Consider the following 17330-nt stretch of genomic DNA (forward strand, 5'->3'; position numbering starts at 1 on the left):
GTGGTGGAAGTGGTTATGGGCGATTACTGATACGTCTGTAGTTGACTCGCACAGCTCTTCCAAAGTGTATCATTCACAGAAGCACCTCAACAAAACACTAAAATAAATAGTCAAACACATGCAAACGGGCAAGTACTGCTGTAAAGGAGACTCCTGTAAATTGAGAATGTCAGAGAGAACAAATGAAAGAAGAAATCATTCATTTTACTGTGTGTGTTCCAGTATATAAAAACCAGATATTTAATTAAATAATATAAACTTTTCCAGCTGTGACTGCTACCAAAGACATTACATTACATTTGAGGTTGTGATGAAAAAAAGGTCATAAAACAAAGTTAACAAAGTACACAGTATCTTTCTTTTTCAGATCTGAGTTCATTTGTAGATCCAGATATTTTTTAAAGTTTACCAAAAACAAAATCACCATGTTGTCCATTTAATAGTAGTTCCAGAGCAAACAGACAGATTTTTTGTGGCATTCTTTATATTGCAAGACAGGGCATATTTCTAACATATTTTAACATAAATATCCTCAGTTCCTAGCATGGAAATATCTGCTACATCTTTCCTATGTATGCTATCACTGCCTCAAGTATTTTGATGCACATCTGGATGCAAGTACAGATTTGAAAAATCTAAATGTTTAGTTTATGTGGTTAGATTTGGTTTTCATTTCAGTAAGTGACATTAAAGCCATTTTTCTCCACATCCAATTCAGCTGGGAAGATCCCAAACACTGTCTGTCACACATAAACAGGTGTCGTTTCGTCATGATTAGTGTTTTAGTAAAGTTGATCACTGGATGAGTAATCAAAACCTGACTTCCTCTGTTATCCATAAAAGGAATGTTGTCTGAGTCACTTACTCAAGAAGCTAATTGCTCAACATGGCCAGTCCTCAGCCTATATAACAGCTGCCTCCAGCACAGAAAGTTGTATTCAGCAAGGAAACATGAAGACTTTCAACCTGAGCATTCTACTGAGCCTGGCACTCGCAGTTTACTGTGTGCCAGTACCACAGTTTACTGACAAAGATGAGAATTTTGCAAAGGTATGTCTGCTTGCTTTGCTTTTTTATTCAAGTATACAAATTGTGCTTGTGGAAATTTTTGAGTTCTCTTAATTCTCCATGTTAAGCTGTTCAGGACACATAGTAAACTTTAGCTGCTTAATCTCTGTTAACAGATCCCTTCTTTCAACGTGGAGTTCAGCACTGATGCATATTGAAGTATCTAACACTTGTTTTCACTTGTAGGAGTATCTGCACAAATTCTTCAACCTGACAGAGGAAAGCGGGCCAACTGTCAAACGAGGAGGGATCAGCCCGGTGAGCAAGAAGCTGGCTGAGATGCAGAGATTCTTTGGTCTCCAGATCACCGGCACGCTGGATGCTGACACCATGGCCATGATGAAGAAGCCCCGCTGTGGTGTTCCAGACACCAACATAGCTGGTTTCTCCACATTTGGAAACAACCTTAAGTGGCAGACAAACAGCCTTACCTACAGGTGAGGGATCTGAGGACAGAATGTGTGAGCCAGAGTAACTAGTGGAAGTCTATCTAATAATACTGTTGACTGTATTTTTGTCCTATAGGATTGAGAACTACACACCTGACATGTCTGTGGCAGAGGTGGATGACTCCATAGAGAAAGCGCTGCAGGTTTGGGCCAAAGTCACTCCTCTGAGGTTCACAAGAATCTACAGCGGCACAGCTGACATCATGATCTCCTTTGGCCGCCAAGGTGAGTACAGAAGAAACACAACTATTTCCCAGCTGTATGCTCTCTGTCAGAATCACACTGGATATTTCTCATTTATAGGTTTTTATATTATGTCAATACTTTGTATTTCTATCTGTTTAAAAACAAAACCTAACATGAATATGTTCCTGTTCAACAGCCCATGGAGATTATTACCCCTTTGATGGTCCTGATGGCACTCTTGCTCATGCCTTCGCTCCAGCTCCTGGCATTGGAGGAGATGCTCATTTTGATGATGATGAGACCTTCACTTTCCGCTCAAATACAGGTAAGTTTGTTATTCATCCTGAATATAGTGTCTTATTTTACTTAGTACTCTGTCAGTGTATGTGAGATCATTTTACTTGAGCTGTAACCCACCTGTGAATCTGTTTTCTGTTGTAGGCTACGTCCTGTTCATGGTAGCTGCCCATGAGTTCGGCCACTCCATGGGCTTGTCTCACTCTGATGATCCTGGTGCTCTCATGTATCCTGTGTATTCATACAGAAACCCTGACACCTTCGTTCTTCCCCGGGATGATGTCAATGGCATTCAGTCTCTCTATGGTTAGTACTAACAGGCTGGACCGTCACTGCCTGTTTACACAGCATGTAAACAAAATTACTGATGAAGAACTGAGTTGACAAGATATTAATGCAATGTGACACTGATTTTGTTGAACCTACAGGTCCAAACCCTGAGACAGATCCTCGTGAGCCCAGACCCACATCCCCCACCACCCCTGATGCCTGTGATTCAACCATGGTCTTGGACGCTGTTGCCACTCTGAGAGGAGAGTTGCTCTTCTTCAAAGACAGGTATTGGAGACATACTGGAAAAGTTCAGATCTCTGAATGCTGAATTCTATGAAGAGTGATTTTCTTCACAGAGTTCTGGCCTCTGAACTAATTTCTGCTCTTTTGTGTGTGTTCTCAGCTTCTTCTGGCGCCACTACCCACAGAGCAGCACTCCTCAGCAAAGTCTCATCACAAACTTCTGGCCCGATGCCCCTGTCAGTATCGACGCTGCTTATGAGAGCCAACTATCAGACAGTGTCTTACTCTTTAAAGGTATGTGTTCTGAGTGTCCACCTAATGCCCATAATGTTACACTGTTTTCAAATCTAGATCATGTATTCACTAAAAAGTCACTTCTTTTCCTTCCTTCATTTCTGCAGATCGTAGAGTGTGGGCTTTCAGAGGCTACGATCTCGTACAGGGCTATCCTAAGTCAATCTCCAGTTTTGGTCTGCCTAAAACTGTGAAGAAAGTCACTGCTGCTCTCTATGACGCAGACAAGGGCAAGACTCTGTTCTTCGTGGACAGCAATTACTACAGGTGTGTTCAAATCATGTGACCTGCAGTGAATTTAGGTTACTGATTTAGCTGTGATGCTGATGAAGATTTTTTAAAAGTTGGATCATTCTAATTACTGTCCGTGTTTCTTCAGTTATGATGAGGCCACAAAGAAGATGGACGAGGGATTCCCCAAACGGGTGGATGAGACCTTCTCTGGACTCACCAGCAAGGTGACTGCAGCTTTCCAGTACAGAGGTGAGTACCATTCAGGTCTGTTGGCAGCTTTCCAAGCCAAGTTTCCAAGTCATTTGCCAGCCCATACCTCACACAGGAACTAACATGGAACGTCTGTGTCCTGCAGGTTTTGCTTACATCTACAGTGGACCCTACATGTATGAGTACAGCCTCAGAAGTGGCAGGATGTTCCGTGTGCTGAAGAACAACTACTTCCTACCCTGCACTAACTACTAGAGCAGTTTTCTACCTAAGCAGTTTATTTAGCTTCTCTGAGTAACAGTGAAGGTACCAAAGTAAAAAAGTGTCTATATCATGTGCTATTTTCTAATTTATAATTATATTGTGACACCCTCATGGTTATGTACTGGATTCATGTCTTTGCTCAGAACAGCACCTTATTATGTTTTGTCAGCCATTACTGTTAACTTAATTTAACTCCATATTATTTAATGTAATTGATGAAATATTCACTCTTTAAATATTTCTACTTTTGTTGCTGTTTTAATTTTGTGATGAATGAAGGTTAACTGGAACTTTGGAACAAGTTGCATTACTTTATTTGAACACATGAATGTATGTACGGAAATTGTTTACAAAAATGTGAAACAGTCACAATGAATTGCTCCATGAATAAACAAATAAAAGTTATTTAAGAACATTTCAACCATGTTTTGCTGTTATTTTGTACAAATAATGTGGATCAAAAAACAATGCACTGTTTGCCTTGATATGGCTTTATTGCCAGTATTTTATTATTATTTTTTCCAGTTAAAACTGGTCACTCAAATGTACTGGCTTTTAAAATTTAATAGACACATTTTTCATCAGTAAAAATCTGAATGTATAAAGTAATATATGGAATCTGTCATGCATAACAAAAACAATAAAGAAAGAAATTAAAGAACATATAAACACATGCAACTGACTATAGTATAAAGATGTCAAAACTACTACACCTCAGTACGTAATTGAACTGAGACCATAGCAGGCAAAATTTTCACCATGTTCACCATTGTTCAGTATGTCAGTGTGCCATAATTTGCCAAGTAGAACTTAAGATAAGGTAAAACTGATACTGATGAAATGTACATTTTAATTTTTGCAATTATTTAGTCATAAACCAAAGTACTGAACAAATCACAGTTATTGACCTGATGATCTCTGGCTGAAAAGTCAGAGAATCATCAAAGTTATCACATAAAACATGAGGGGTACACGAATGCCTGAACCAAACTTAATGGCAGTTCATCCAAATTATGATCAAATATTTCTCTTTAAACCAAAAATGTCTCCCAATCTCCCCATCTCAGACTCGAAGGTTCACAAAAAAACAGCTTGTGTTCCTGCTAAAGGTTTCAGTCTGTTTGCTGTGGCAGCCCATGAATTTGGCCATGCACTTGGCCTGCCCCACTCATCTGACCCCGGAGCCATCATGTACCCATCATACAGTTTTGTCCCCAGTTATGAGCTGCAGCTGTCCTTCCGTGATGTCAAAGACATCCAACACCTGTATGGTGAGTCCAGCTGGATATAAAAGATGAAGCACTGTTTCACTGCTTACATTCAGAAAGGTGGCTGATTCTTTTCCAAAGCAAACAAATAGAAAATGAAGAATGTGTCAAACACTGTGACTGCACTGAGAGATCTCAAACAGTAATTTATTCACTATTTTAAACTAAATGCACACACATAGTTTTTGCATGTAGAATACTGACATATCAGTATACTTACGTAATCATACAGTGATTTGTTGTAGGTAACAATAATGAGTGTTGGGAAAACAGACCAAACAGCTACAAACCACAGCATCCTCCTTCTAATGTTTCATCATTGTACTGCTGAAATTTGCTCAGTGACAGTGAAGTCATTAAAAACTGGTCAGTGTCATATATTCATTTCAAAATCAAAAATCTCACAGTCTTAAATTTTACTTCCTCACTGTGGCTGTGTGTGAACAGATTTGGCCTCATTTGTTGTTGTAAATGACTGCTTGAAATGTTTTTGTTGTTTTAGCCATCGTTAGAATTTGTATTTTATACATACTCCAGACCTAAACATACAAGAGAATCAGCTGTATTGTAAAATAATGTGTACTGGTTAAATCACATCAACATGTGCAGTTTATAACATCAGACACTGAGCTGTGCATGTAGGAATTACATGTGGGCTGATAAAACAGGTGAGAGAAGCAGCTCAATAGAAAGAATGAAATCTGAGTGTCAGTGGTTTCTGTCAAAGTTTTGCAGTAATTAATGTTTGATGGAAAGCATAACACAAACCACACACAAAGAATAAAATAATAAAATCTGATATCTGATCTGAATAAAATCTGTAGATGCTGCTCTTCATTTCAGAAGTACCCTCTACACTGTGTTCCTCACTGGCCATGAATGTTGAAAGTATGTAAGATCCTACAGTTTGTCATGTCTAGCCCTTAAGTCTGGTCTGATGACTCTGTTCCCTTGTGTTGCCTTTTATGTTTGGTTCATGTCTTCTTTTGAAATCTTTTCCTGCCTGTTTAGTTCTAGACTCACTTCCTGCCCTCCGGTGTTTTCCCTCCAGTTCTGATTACCTGCCCGGCCTTCATGGTTTTCACCTGTGTTTAATTGTTCTTCCCGCCCCCTAGTCTATTTAAGTCTTGTCTGCCCCTTTGTCTGTGCCAGAATGTCTTTGTCTGTAGAGTCAAGTGTTCCAGCATTTGTTCCTTGTGTTACTCCTTGTGTGTTTTGACCTGGTTTGTTGTCCTCATGGTTTTTTGCCTTTTTGCCTCATGATTTGGATTCCTCTGCCTGATTTTGGACTGCCTCCCTGTGTAAAGACATTGTTTGTAAAGACCAGCCTTTGCCTCCTATCCCTGTGTCCTGGAGTCGTGCATTTGAGTCCTTTTCTGAGCTCCCTTCCTGACACAGTTTCCCGCCCGTTTCCAGTCTTTATGTTAAACTAAGCTAACAGGACATACATGAGGACATATATCAGGGTGGTATGGAATTTCTCATCTCAACTCATGGCAAGGATGCAAACAAACATATTCCCCAAAACTAAAAGCTTTGACAATTTAAAAATGGTATGAGGTGCTCGACTTGAAATCCTTTATACCTCATTTTATCAATATTGAGCAAAATTCAGTATTGAGTATATATGGAACATCTTGGGCTGGCCAGTCTCAACTTTACCTTTACAAAAATGGTAGCACGCTGTTGCTAGACAGGAACAGACCAGTTTTTCATATAGTAAAGTAACATGCATGATGTTTATCTTCTGTAGTAAAATGAAGTGCAGTATGGTGAAGTGCCTCAAGTTGTTTTAAAGTGGAATGAGTAGCATGTGTGTACAGGATATTTCCCCATTCAAGCATGATGACATGATGTAGCACAGTGACTTTCCTTACCAAAGAGAGACACATGCTTTGTTCTTGTATAGAAAAAAAAAAATCATCATCAGGTTCTGTCCCCTGTGTTCCATATTAGGTTTCAAGATGATTACTGCAACCAGCCAAATTCCCAGATATTCATAAGGGTGAGTAACTTTAAGTGGCAGGACAGTGTAAGATTTATTATCATACGGTCTTGAGAATAAAATACATTTTGTCTTCAGGACAAGTTTAAGATGATTCTTGAAGAATGTTAAGGCAGAATAGAGATAGGGCTTCTGTTGGAGACGAGCCAAATGTATGCAAGACTATCATCTGCATAGAAAAACTAATATAAAAGATTAAATAGGGAACATAGCTATTAACTTTCTGGATAAACAGAAGGGTTAATTCAGGGTCTGTGAAAAGGCAGGTTGAATGGGTGAACTGTAGAGATTAAACCCAAATCTGACTAGCAATGCTTTTCTAAAAGCCTTCCAGTAAATTAAACCAACAATAAACAGTTTCCTGTGAAAAATATCAAGAGGTGCACATATTCTAATCAGGTTCACGTACTTAGTGGAGCTGTAACTACAACTGTAATGCCACAGTTCTTTATTGCTCCTGAAAGATTCCTGCATTAGCACCATAACTATGTTGCATATGTACGTTAACCAGACTAGACTGCTTCCTTTTAAGGTTCTGCTGTGATGAAAATGATGTAGTGATAAATTTCCTGTGTGAGTAAAACAGTCGCTTGTTGTCACTGACTTGGCTATTTCTCACCCAGTGTGGGTTTAAAGGTGTTTAACCATGCTCCCATAGATGCAGCTGTCTTCTATAAGGGTACTTACATCAACTTCCTTTGCTGCCTTCAGTTTCATACGAAGTACTAAACATGGCACTTTAAAAATATCCTTTCATAAAATTAGATGTACTAAAAAAGAAAATCTACAGTGCATTTCTCACTGACACTGGATGGTTTTTTGCTGCATTTCTTTTTGACAGAACAAAATTTAATAAACAATGAACTATGAGCTTTTTCAGCTGTGACTGCTATCAAAGACATTACATTACATTTCAGGTTGGGATTATGACTTTTTAGTTCACGTGTAGAACCAGGCAATTTTTAAAGTTTACCAGAAACAAGATCACCACGTGGTCCATTTAATAATACTTCTGGAGCTTTTCTTCAAATAACTGCTGTTCCTAGCATGGAAATATCTGCCACATCTTTCCTATGTATGCTATCACTGCCTCAAGTATTTTGATGCACATCTGGATGCAAGTACAGATTTGAAAAATCTGTACTGTTTAGTTTATGTGGTTAGATTTGGTTTCCTTTTCAGTAAGTAGCATTAAAGTCATTTCCCGCCACATCAAATTCAGCTGGGAAGATCCCAAACACTGTCTGTCACACATAACAAACAGGTGTCATTTCGTCATGATTAAGGTTTTAGTAAAGTTGATCATTGGATGAGTAATCAAAACCTGACTTCCTCTGTTGTCCATAAAAGGAATATTTATTGAGTTGCTGACTCAAGAAGGTAATTGTTCAACATGACCAGTCCTCAGCCTATATAACAGCTGCCTCCAGCACAGAAAGTTGTATTCAGCAAGGAAACATGAAGACTTTCAACCTGAGCATTCTACTGAGCCTGGCACTCGCAGTTTACTGTGTGCCAGTACCACAGTTTACTGACAAAGATGAGAATTTTGCAAAGGTATGTCTGCTTGCTTTGCTTTTTTATTCAAGTATACAAATTGTGCTTGTGGAAATTTTTGAGTTCTCTTAATTCTCCATGTTAAGCTGTTCAGGACACATAGTAAACTTTAGCTGCTTAATCTCTGTTAACAGATCCCTTCTTTCAACGTGGAGTTCAGCACTGATGCATATTGAAGTATCTAACACTTGTTTTCACTTGTAGGAGTATCTGTACAAATTCTTCAACCTGACAGAGGAAAGCGGGCCAACTGTCAAACGAGGAGGGATCAGCCCGGTGAGCAAGAAGCTGGCTGAGATGCAGAGATTCTTTGGTCTCCAGATCACCGGCACGCTAGATGCTGACACCATGGCCATGATGAAGAAGCCCCGCTGTGGTGTTCCAGACACCAACATTGCCCGTTATTCCACATTTGGAAACAATTTCAAGTGGCAGACAAACAGCCTTACCTACAGGTGAGGGATCTGAGGACAGAATGTGTGAGCCAGAATAACTAGAGGAAGTCTATTTAATAATACTGTTGACAATTTTTCTGTCCTACAGGATTGAGAACTACACACCTGACATGTCTGTGGCAGAGGTGGATGACTCCATAGAGAAAGCGCTGCAGGTTTGGGCCAAAGTCACTCCTCTGAGGTTCACAAGAATCTACAGCGGCACAGCTGACATCATGATCTCCTTTGGCCGCTACGGTGAGTACAGAAGAAACACAACTATTTCCCAGCTGTATGCTCTCTGTCAGAATCACACTGGATATTTCTCTTTTATAGGTTTTTATATTATGTCAATACTTTGTATTTCTATTTGTTTAAAAACAAAACCTAACATGAATATGTTCCTGTTCAACAGCCCATGGAGATTATTACCCCTTTGATGGTCCTGATGGCACTCTTGCTCACGCCTTCGCCCCAGGTCCTAACATTGGAGGAGATGCTCATTTTGATGATGATGAGACCTTCACTTTCCGTTCAAATACAGGTAAGTTTGTTATTCATCCACAGTATAGTGTCTTATTTTACTTAGTACTCTGTCAGTGTATGTGAGATCATTTTACTTGAGCTGTAACCCACCTGTGAATCTGTTTTCTGTTGTAGGCTACGTCCTGTTCATGGTAGCTGCCCATGAGTTCGGCCACTCCCTGGGCTTGTCTCACTCTGATGATCCTGGTGCTCTCATGTACCCTTTCTATTCATACAGAAACCCTGACACCTTCGTTCTTCCCTGGGATGATGTCAATGGCATCCAGTCTCTCTATGGTTAGTACTAACAGGCTGGATCATCACTGCCTGTTTACACAGCATGTAAACAAAATTACTGATGAAGAACTGAGTTGACAAGATATTAATGCAATGTGACACTGATTTTGTTGAACCTACAGGTCCAAACCCTGAGACAGATCCTCGTGAGCCCAGACCCACATACCCCACCACCCCTGATGCCTGTGATTCAACCATGGTCTTGGACGCTGTTGCCACTCTGAGAGGAGAGCTGCTCTTCTTCAAAGACAGGTATTGGAGACATACTGGAAAAGTTCAGATCTCTGAATGCTGAATTCTATGAAGAGTGATTTTCTTCACAGAGTTCTGGCCTCTGAACTAATTTCTGCTCTTTTGTGTGTGTTCTCAGCTTCTTCTGGCGCCACTACCCACAGAGCAGCACTCCTCAGCAAAGTCTCATCATAAATTTCTGGCCCAATGCCCCTGTCAGTATCGACTCTGCTTATGAGAGCCAACTATCAGACAGTGTCTTACTCTTTAAAGGTATGTGTTCTGAGTGTCCACCTAATGCCCATAATGTTACACTGTTTTCAAATCTAGATCATGTATTCACTAAAAAGTCACTTTTTTTCCTTCCTTCATTTCTGCAGATCGTAGAGTGTGGGCTTTCAGAGGCTACGATCTCGTACAGGGCTATCCTAAGTCAATCTCTAGTTTTGGTCTGCCTAAAACTGTGAAGAAAGTCAGTGCTGCTCTCTATGACGCAGACAAGGGCAAGACTCTGTTCTTCGTGGACAGCAATTACTACAGGTGTGTTCAAATCATGTGACCTGCAGTGAATTTAGGTTACTGATTTAGCTGTGATGCTGATGAAGATTTTTTAAAAGTTGGATCATTCTAATTACTGTCCGTGTTTCTTCAGTTATGATGAGGCCACAAAGAAGATGGACGAGGGATTCCCCAAACGGGTGGATGAGACCTTCTCTGGACTCACCAGCAAGGTGACTGCAGCTTTCCAGTACAGAGGTGAGTACCATTCAGGTCTGTTGGCAGCTTTCCAAGCCAAGTTTCCAAGTCATTTGCCAGCCCATACCTCACACAGGAACTAACATGGAACGTCTGTGTCCTGCAGGTTTTGCTTACATCTACAGTGGACCCTACATGTATGAGTACAGCCTCAGAAGTGGCAGGATGTTCCGTGTGCTGAAGAACAACTACTTCCTACCCTGCACTAACTACTAGAGCAGTTTACTACCTAAGCAGTTTATTTAGCTTCTCTGAGTAACAGTGAAGGTACCAAAGTTAAAGTTAAAAGCCCTAACCCTACCCTAATGGATATGTACTGGATTTATGTCTTTTCACACAACAGCACCTTATCATGTCTTGTGAGCCATTGCTATTTTAACTTAATCTAACTCAATGTAATTGATGAAATATTCACTCTTTAAATATTTTTACTTTTGTTGCTGTTTTAATTTTGTGATGAATGAAAGTTAACTGGAACTTTGGAGTTGCATAACTTTATTTTAACACATGAATGTATGTACGGAAATTGTTTACAAAAATGTGAAGCAGTCACAATAAATTGCTCCATGAATGAAGAAATAAAAGTTATTTAAGAACATTTCAACCATGTTTCACTGTTATTTTTTACGAATACTGTGGATGTGGATTACCAATGTTATCACAATTCATATTGAGGGGAACATGAAAGTCTGAATTGAACTTAATGGCAGTCCATCCAAATTTCCATTGAATATTCCTCTTTAAACCAAAAAATGTCTCCCACTTGGTGGGACTACCTCTGTGTACAATGATTTTCTTCAGCATCTCTGTCTGAATGCCTGTCAACATGACAAAAATGACTGAAATCAATATTTCCTATGTCCCATACTTAGCAAGATGCAGAGAAACGCTTTCAGATTTCTGATGACACAACATTTGAAAAAAAATAAAAATAAAAAAATAAATTGAGCATTTGTTTGGCTCCCTGAGAGGAAAAGACACATGAGCACTCCACTGCAGTGACAATGAAGAGCAGCAATAAATCTTTATTTCATCTGGACAAGTTAATTTGCTTTGCTGTCTTAATAAATACTCACAGATGCTTTACATATTGAGTAAAAGCACCTTTAAAGCAAAAATAATGTAACTCAAAATACAAAAAATGATGTCAATAAACATGAATGTATTTTTGACCACTTGGGGGCAGAGAAGCAAAGTAAACACAACATCAGAGCCTCATATTACTGAAGCAAATTAGCATTATTTGGAGCTGTTTTTGTGTCCACCTGATGGATGTCCAGGGCCAATATTCACTCACCTTTCGGTGTTCTTGTATTTTAATCAGACTCTGTCTCACTGATCACCATGATCATTAAACTGGAAGTTCTTTTTTTGTCCTCAGTTCTCGGTTTACTTGGTCTACTTTTGGCTCATCAGATGGATCCGCTGCTCCTCTCTCATTGGCTGTGTCTGAAACTGGGCCATGTGTCACATTATGTTGGGCTTTGCTACATTATGTTGTCAGATGTGTTATACCTGTGATGCTGATCAATTAATACAATGATGTGACTTCGTCAGTCAGTCAGTCAGTCAGCGACAGACATCATTTCGTTTATAAGAGCCAGTCTCGCTGTTGTGGTTGAAGAGATTGAAGAGGAAGGAGTTCTCTGAGGTGTGTGTGTGTGTGTGGGTGTGGGGATTTCCAGCAATGTTAGCCCAGTATCCTTCTGCCCCCAACACCTGAAATCTTATGCCAGCAAACAGCAGTGGTGATTCACACACAAGTAGTTATTGTATGATTTTACTGTAAATAAAGACCTAAACATACGTTTGTTATCAGTGGTAGCACATCAGATTCACACACACACACACACACACACACACAATCAGTTTAACACATAAAAACTAACATTTACCAGCACATGACACATTTCATGAATGCTGAGTTTTTACCATCAGAAGAACTAATGATGTTAAGCAATCATGTGTGTGTGTGTGTGTGTGTGTGTATAATATACATCCAGCATTAACCACATTATGATGAATAATGAACTAGTCATTGTTGTATAATGCAGGGGGGGGGGGGGGGGGGGGTGTAAAAAGAGTTAACATCAGCAGGTAACAGTGTGTAATACAATGCCTACGTCAAACAATGTCCTCAGAATAGATACACATATTGTATTGTCCTGGAACCACAACACTATTTTCTGTCAATTTGTTGTTAGTCTTTTAAACATTTTGATAGTGTTTAACAGACTATTTACTTTTTCATTTTTAATAAGGAAAATTAGGCTTTTCTTTTTCATTGTAAAGGTAAAATGGTAAGATTTATAGTTTGTGGTGGCATAAAAAGATAATGTTTGAAATGAATTAGGTGCTGCTTTTATCTTACAACAGGTTAATCCTCACTGACTGTGTTTTGTGTTGGTCAATCTAGCTGAAACACAAGTTGCACAATCACAACATTGTACAAATGTTACATAAATAGATACATAAACACATTGCTCAATAGATTATCACAGATATACGGATGAAAAATAACTGCCTATAGTTAACATAAACACACACGACTTCTCCATGAAGAGAAAAACAATTAAATGTTACTATGTGCGGTGACTGAAATGCTGCATCATAAATGGACTCAGAGGTTAATTTGACAGAAACTTAGCAGAAACGTGATGAAGCCAAATTACTCAGTCACAACCACAAACTTAACCATTTCACAATGAGGCTGTTCAGGTAGTACAGAATGATGAGTGATCATCAGCGGCATCTACAAATATTCCACAACCTGTCGGAGCAACTGTGTTACAGGTATGAACTCTGGTCTGAGCACAGATGCTTTTGTTCATGGCATGACCCAACTCGTCTGTGTTTGCTCACAAAGCAGCTCTATCTTATTGCGGAAACAGTCGCCTGAGGGTTAGAAAGGACAGGAAAGATTCAGTCAAGGTATCTTTGCTGACTATTCCCATTAAATTGCTCAGAGATAATAGACTGTAGGTATGAGGATGAAGCAAAGCACTGATAATGAAAAGTTTCGATATTCATCTCATAAAACACTGCAAACAAAGAGAATCTTATCACTTATTTTATTGATCCAGTTTATGTGATTTTACAATCTGTTGTTTCAGAATGGAAATGTCATCTATCATGTGCCATGTTATCATCATTACAGTCTGGTTTTGGGAATTGTTTTGGCTGAGCAATCAAAGCCAGTCTTCTGCCCCTGACATCCATGAATAGAACAATCCTTGAGTCAATGACTCAAAAAGCAGAAGTTGCCCAATACGCCCACTCCTCAGCAGTCCTCAGTCTGTATATATAGCAGCTGATTCCAGTGCAGACACACAAGTTGCATTCAACAAGGCAGCATGGGTTCCCTCACTCTGTTGGTTTTGCTGAGCCTGGCAGTTGCTGTTTACTGTTTGCCAGTATCAGAAATTACTGCACAAGATGAAAGCTTTGCAGATGTAAGTGTGTTTTCTTTACCTTGTTTGCATGAATTCTCCATATTTTGCATTTAAGATGAGTTAATGTTGGGCATTTTGGGAAATGTCATTGCTCCACAAATTAAAAAAATAAAAAATAAAAAACATTAGTGAGTACAAGGTATTCAATTCTTCTTTTACAGAGCTACCTGAAGAAATTCTTCAACCTGACAGAGGAAAGCGGGCCAGCTGTCAGACGAGGAGGGATCAGCCCAGTGAGCAAGAAGCTGGCTGAGATGCAGAGATTCTTTGGTCTCCAGATCACCGGCACCCTGGATGCTGACACCATGGCCATGATGAAGAAGCCCCGCTGTGGTGTTCCAGACACCAACATTGCCCGTTATTCCACATTTGGAAACAACCTCAAGTGGCAGAAAAACAGCCTTACCTACAGGTGAGGGATCTGAGGACAGAATGTGTGAGCCAGAGTAACTAGTGGAAGTCTATCTAATAATACTGTTGACTATTTTTCTGTCCTACAGGATTGAGAACTACACACCTGACATGTCTGTGGCAGAGGTGGATGACTCCATAGAGAAAGCGCTGCAGGTTTGGGCCAAAGTCACTCCTCTGAGGTTCACAAGAATCTACAGCGGCACAGCTGACATCATGATCTCCTTTGGCCGCCAAGGTGAGTACAGAAGAAACACAACTATTTCCCAGCTGTATGCTCTCTGTCAGAATCACACTGGATATTTCTCATTTATAGGTTTTTATATTATGTCAATACTTTGTATTTCTATTTGTTTAAAAAAAAACTGACATGAATATGTTCCTGTTCAACAGCCCATGGAGATTATTACCCCTTTGATGGTCCTGATGGCACTCTTGCTCACGCCTTCGCCCCAGGTCCTAACATTGGAGGAGATGCTCATTTTGATGATGATGAGACCTTCACTTTCCGCTCAAATACAGGTAAGTTTGTTATTCATCCACAGTATAGTGTCTTATTTTACTTAGTACTCTGTCAGTGTATGTGAGATCATTTTACTTGAGCTGTAACCCACCTGTGAATCTGTTTTCTGTTGTAGGCTACGTCCTGTTCATGGTAGCTGCCCATGAGTTCGGCCACTCCCTGGGCTTGTCTCACTCTGATGATCCTGGTGCTCTCATGTACCCTGTGTATTCATACAGAAACCCTGACACCTTCGTTCTGCCCCGGGATGATGTCAATGGCATCCAGTCTCTCTATGGTTAGTACTAACAGGCTGGATCATCACTGCCTGCACAAAACACTCAACTGTTTTGGTTTTATTGCTCGGTGATGCAGGTCTTTTTAAATATGTGGTGACTCATTTAATTTACCTTCCAGGTCCAAATCCTGATAAGAATCCATCTACAGCTGAACCTCGACCCCCCACCACCCCTGATGTCTGTGATTCAACCATGGTATTGGATGCTGTCACCACCCTGCGAGGAGAGAGGCTCTTCTTCAAAGACAGGTATCAGACATACTGTACAGAAGAAAGCTAAAACATCACAATCCAAAGTCTGTTAGGATTGTTTGTCACCATAAGCACCTGGCATATGTTCTCAGATTCCTCTGGCGTAGCTACTCCTCCAGCAGCACTCCTCAGCAAAGTCCCATCACAAACTTCTGGCCCAGTGCCCCTGTTAACATCGATGCCGCTTATGAGAACCAACGATCAGACAGACTCTTTCTCTTTAAAGGTAGGTGTTCTCTTTGTCTGCCCAAAGCACAAATCAGACATCATTTAAAAGTTTAAAAGTTGTCTTTTCTTTTTTTCTTTTTTCATCCCCACAGATCGTAGAGTGTGGGCTTTCAGTGGCTATACTCCAGTACCGGGCTATCCTAAAACACTCAAAAGTTTTGGTCTGCCAAGAGGAGTGAGGAAAATTGATGCAGCCCTCTACGATGCACAATCTGGCAAAACTCTGTTCTTTGTAGGCAAATATTACTTCAGGTGTGTTCAGAGTATACATTCATTTCTAATTTAAGATAATCAGTGTTTTACCCTTTACCCTTCTTGAATAGTTATTGTTTGTCTCTGTGTGTGTGTGTGTGTGTGTGTGTGTGTGTGTGTGTGTGTGTGTATGTGTGTGTGTGTGTGTGTGTGTGTTTTGGTTTTTTTTTTTAGTTATGATGATGCCAGAAGGACTATGGACCAGGGATTCCCCAGACCTCTTTCTCAGACTTTCTATGGACTGGCCAGCAGTGTGACGGCTGCTTTCCAGTACAGAGGTGAGAACTAAAATGACAAGATGCTCACAGTGTTTTAGACAAATGAATCCATTCTGCATTAATCTTTTCAGCTTTTGAAAGAAAAGCTCTACATTTTGGGTAACACACAAACACGACTTCTTGCAGAGATGGTCTCATGTCTGTACCTTAAACATCAAGCAGCTTGATCTGTATTACTCTACCAGCACCTGTGTTTGCTAAAATTGTTCCATTAACTATCAGAGACTAACACTAAGCTTCTGTTCTGCAGGTTTTACTTACATCTACAGTGGACCCTACATTTATGAGTATGTGCTGAGGACTGGGAGGTTGCACCGTGTGTTGAGGAACAGCTACTTCTTACCCTGCACTAACTTCTAGTGGTTTCTAGCCACTTATGTAAAATGAGAATGTACAAATAACAGTATTAAAAATATACATTTTCAATTTTGATTCTATTTTAAATATTATATTTTTTAAATGTTTATTCAATCAAGCTCATGTAGCGCTGTAAACATACAGTATTCAAAGAGTATATAAATAAAGTTGCGTTTTATTTCTCTATTTTTATCCACATTTCTGTTTAATGTACTCTGCAGCATTGATGCTGTTTGTGGTCTGTGTGTCTGTAGTGGGATCAACTCATTAATTTAATGAAAATATGAATTTTTATTAATTTCAACTCAATTAAACTTAAAATTTCTAGTTTCTATTTTCAGTTCACTTCAGAAAAAACACAAGCTGCGTAACTTGAGGTCCTATGACTTTAAATGATCAGCTGAATGAACAAACAGCTGAAGTCCACAAGTTTTTATCTTTTAGTTTGTTAGTTCATCATGAGCTGTGAAGCATCTTGAAGATGTTTCCGGAAGAATTTTCTCAGGAACACAGAATTGCAGAGGAAATTGCTTGCAAATGCAGAAATTTCATTTTATGTCTGTACGGCCATTCACGTCGTCATTGCACCCGATCATGGTCAGATCTGGGAATCCAGAGGTTTCAGAGTGAACAGAGGAGGAGCAGAAACCTGAGGCTTGGGTGAAGCAGCGCTGTAAACATCAGCCAGTCGACCCTGGGTTGCAACCAG

The 17330-nt window shown here is 39.7% G+C and overlaps 3 protein-coding genes across 3 annotated transcripts; all 3 read left to right on the forward strand.

The window, feature by feature from the left end:
- Positions 1-948: 948 nt before the first annotated feature.
- mmp13a (matrix metallopeptidase 13a) lies at positions 949-3933 on the forward strand. The gene is made up of 10 exons (XM_041050769.1): positions 949-1050; positions 1255-1505; positions 1594-1742; positions 1900-2028; positions 2145-2306; positions 2429-2558; positions 2677-2810; positions 2918-3077; positions 3190-3293; positions 3400-3933. Exons 1-10 carry the CDS (start codon positions 952-954, stop codon positions 3507-3509), a joined length of 1428 nt encoding a protein of 475 aa, XP_040906703.1. The 5' UTR covers positions 949-951; the 3' UTR covers positions 3510-3933.
- A 4316-nt stretch (positions 3934-8249) lies between these two features.
- LOC121190219 (collagenase 3-like) lies at positions 8250-10868 on the forward strand. Its single transcript, XM_041050770.1, has 10 exons — positions 8250-8348; positions 8553-8803; positions 8892-9040; positions 9198-9326; positions 9443-9604; positions 9727-9856; positions 9975-10108; positions 10216-10375; positions 10488-10591; positions 10698-10868. The coding sequence occupies exons 1-10, from the start codon at positions 8250-8252 to the stop codon at positions 10805-10807; spliced, it is 1428 nt and encodes a 475-aa protein (XP_040906704.1). The 3' UTR covers positions 10808-10868.
- Positions 10869-13924: 3056 nt separating this feature from the next.
- Positions 13925-16807, forward strand: LOC121190216 (collagenase 3-like). The gene is made up of 10 exons (XM_041050768.1): positions 13925-14043; positions 14205-14455; positions 14544-14692; positions 14848-14976; positions 15093-15254; positions 15374-15503; positions 15599-15732; positions 15827-15986; positions 16161-16264; positions 16515-16807. Exons 1-10 carry the CDS (start codon positions 13945-13947, stop codon positions 16622-16624), a joined length of 1428 nt encoding a protein of 475 aa, XP_040906702.1. The 5' UTR covers positions 13925-13944; the 3' UTR covers positions 16625-16807.
- Positions 16808-17330: the final 523 nt, after the last annotated feature.

The sequence above is a fragment of the Toxotes jaculatrix genome, chromosome 12 (assembly GCF_017976425.1).
Source record: "Toxotes jaculatrix isolate fToxJac2 chromosome 12, fToxJac2.pri, whole genome shotgun sequence".
Taxonomy (NCBI): domain Eukaryota; kingdom Metazoa; phylum Chordata; class Actinopteri; family Toxotidae; genus Toxotes; species Toxotes jaculatrix.

Bases quoted from the DNA above. Each gene is read 5' to 3' on its own strand.
- LOC121190216 (XM_041050768.1), top strand. From the start codon at position 13,945: ATGGGTTCCCTCACTCTGTTGGTTTTGCTGAGCCTGGCAGTTGCTGTT. The intron at 15,255-15,373 runs GTTAGTACTAAC...TTTACCTTCCAG, and splicing joins TGGCATCCAGTCTCTCTATG to GTCCAAATCCTGATAAGAAT. The intron at 15,987-16,160 runs GTGTGTTCAGAG...TTTTTTTTTTAG, and splicing joins GTAGGCAAATATTACTTCAG to TTATGATGATGCCAGAAGGA.
- mmp13a (XM_041050769.1), top strand. From the start codon at position 952: ATGAAGACTTTCAACCTGAGCATTCTACTGAGCCTGGCACTCGCAGTT. The intron at 2,559-2,676 runs GTATTGGAGACA...GTGTGTTCTCAG, and splicing joins TTGCTCTTCTTCAAAGACAG to CTTCTTCTGGCGCCACTACC. The intron at 3,078-3,189 runs GTGTGTTCAAAT...GTGTTTCTTCAG, and splicing joins GTGGACAGCAATTACTACAG to TTATGATGAGGCCACAAAGA.
- LOC121190219 (XM_041050770.1), top strand. From the start codon at position 8,250: ATGAAGACTTTCAACCTGAGCATTCTACTGAGCCTGGCACTCGCAGTT. The intron at 9,327-9,442 runs GTAAGTTTGTTA...TTTCTGTTGTAG, and splicing joins CACTTTCCGTTCAAATACAG to GCTACGTCCTGTTCATGGTA. The intron at 10,376-10,487 runs GTGTGTTCAAAT...GTGTTTCTTCAG, and splicing joins GTGGACAGCAATTACTACAG to TTATGATGAGGCCACAAAGA.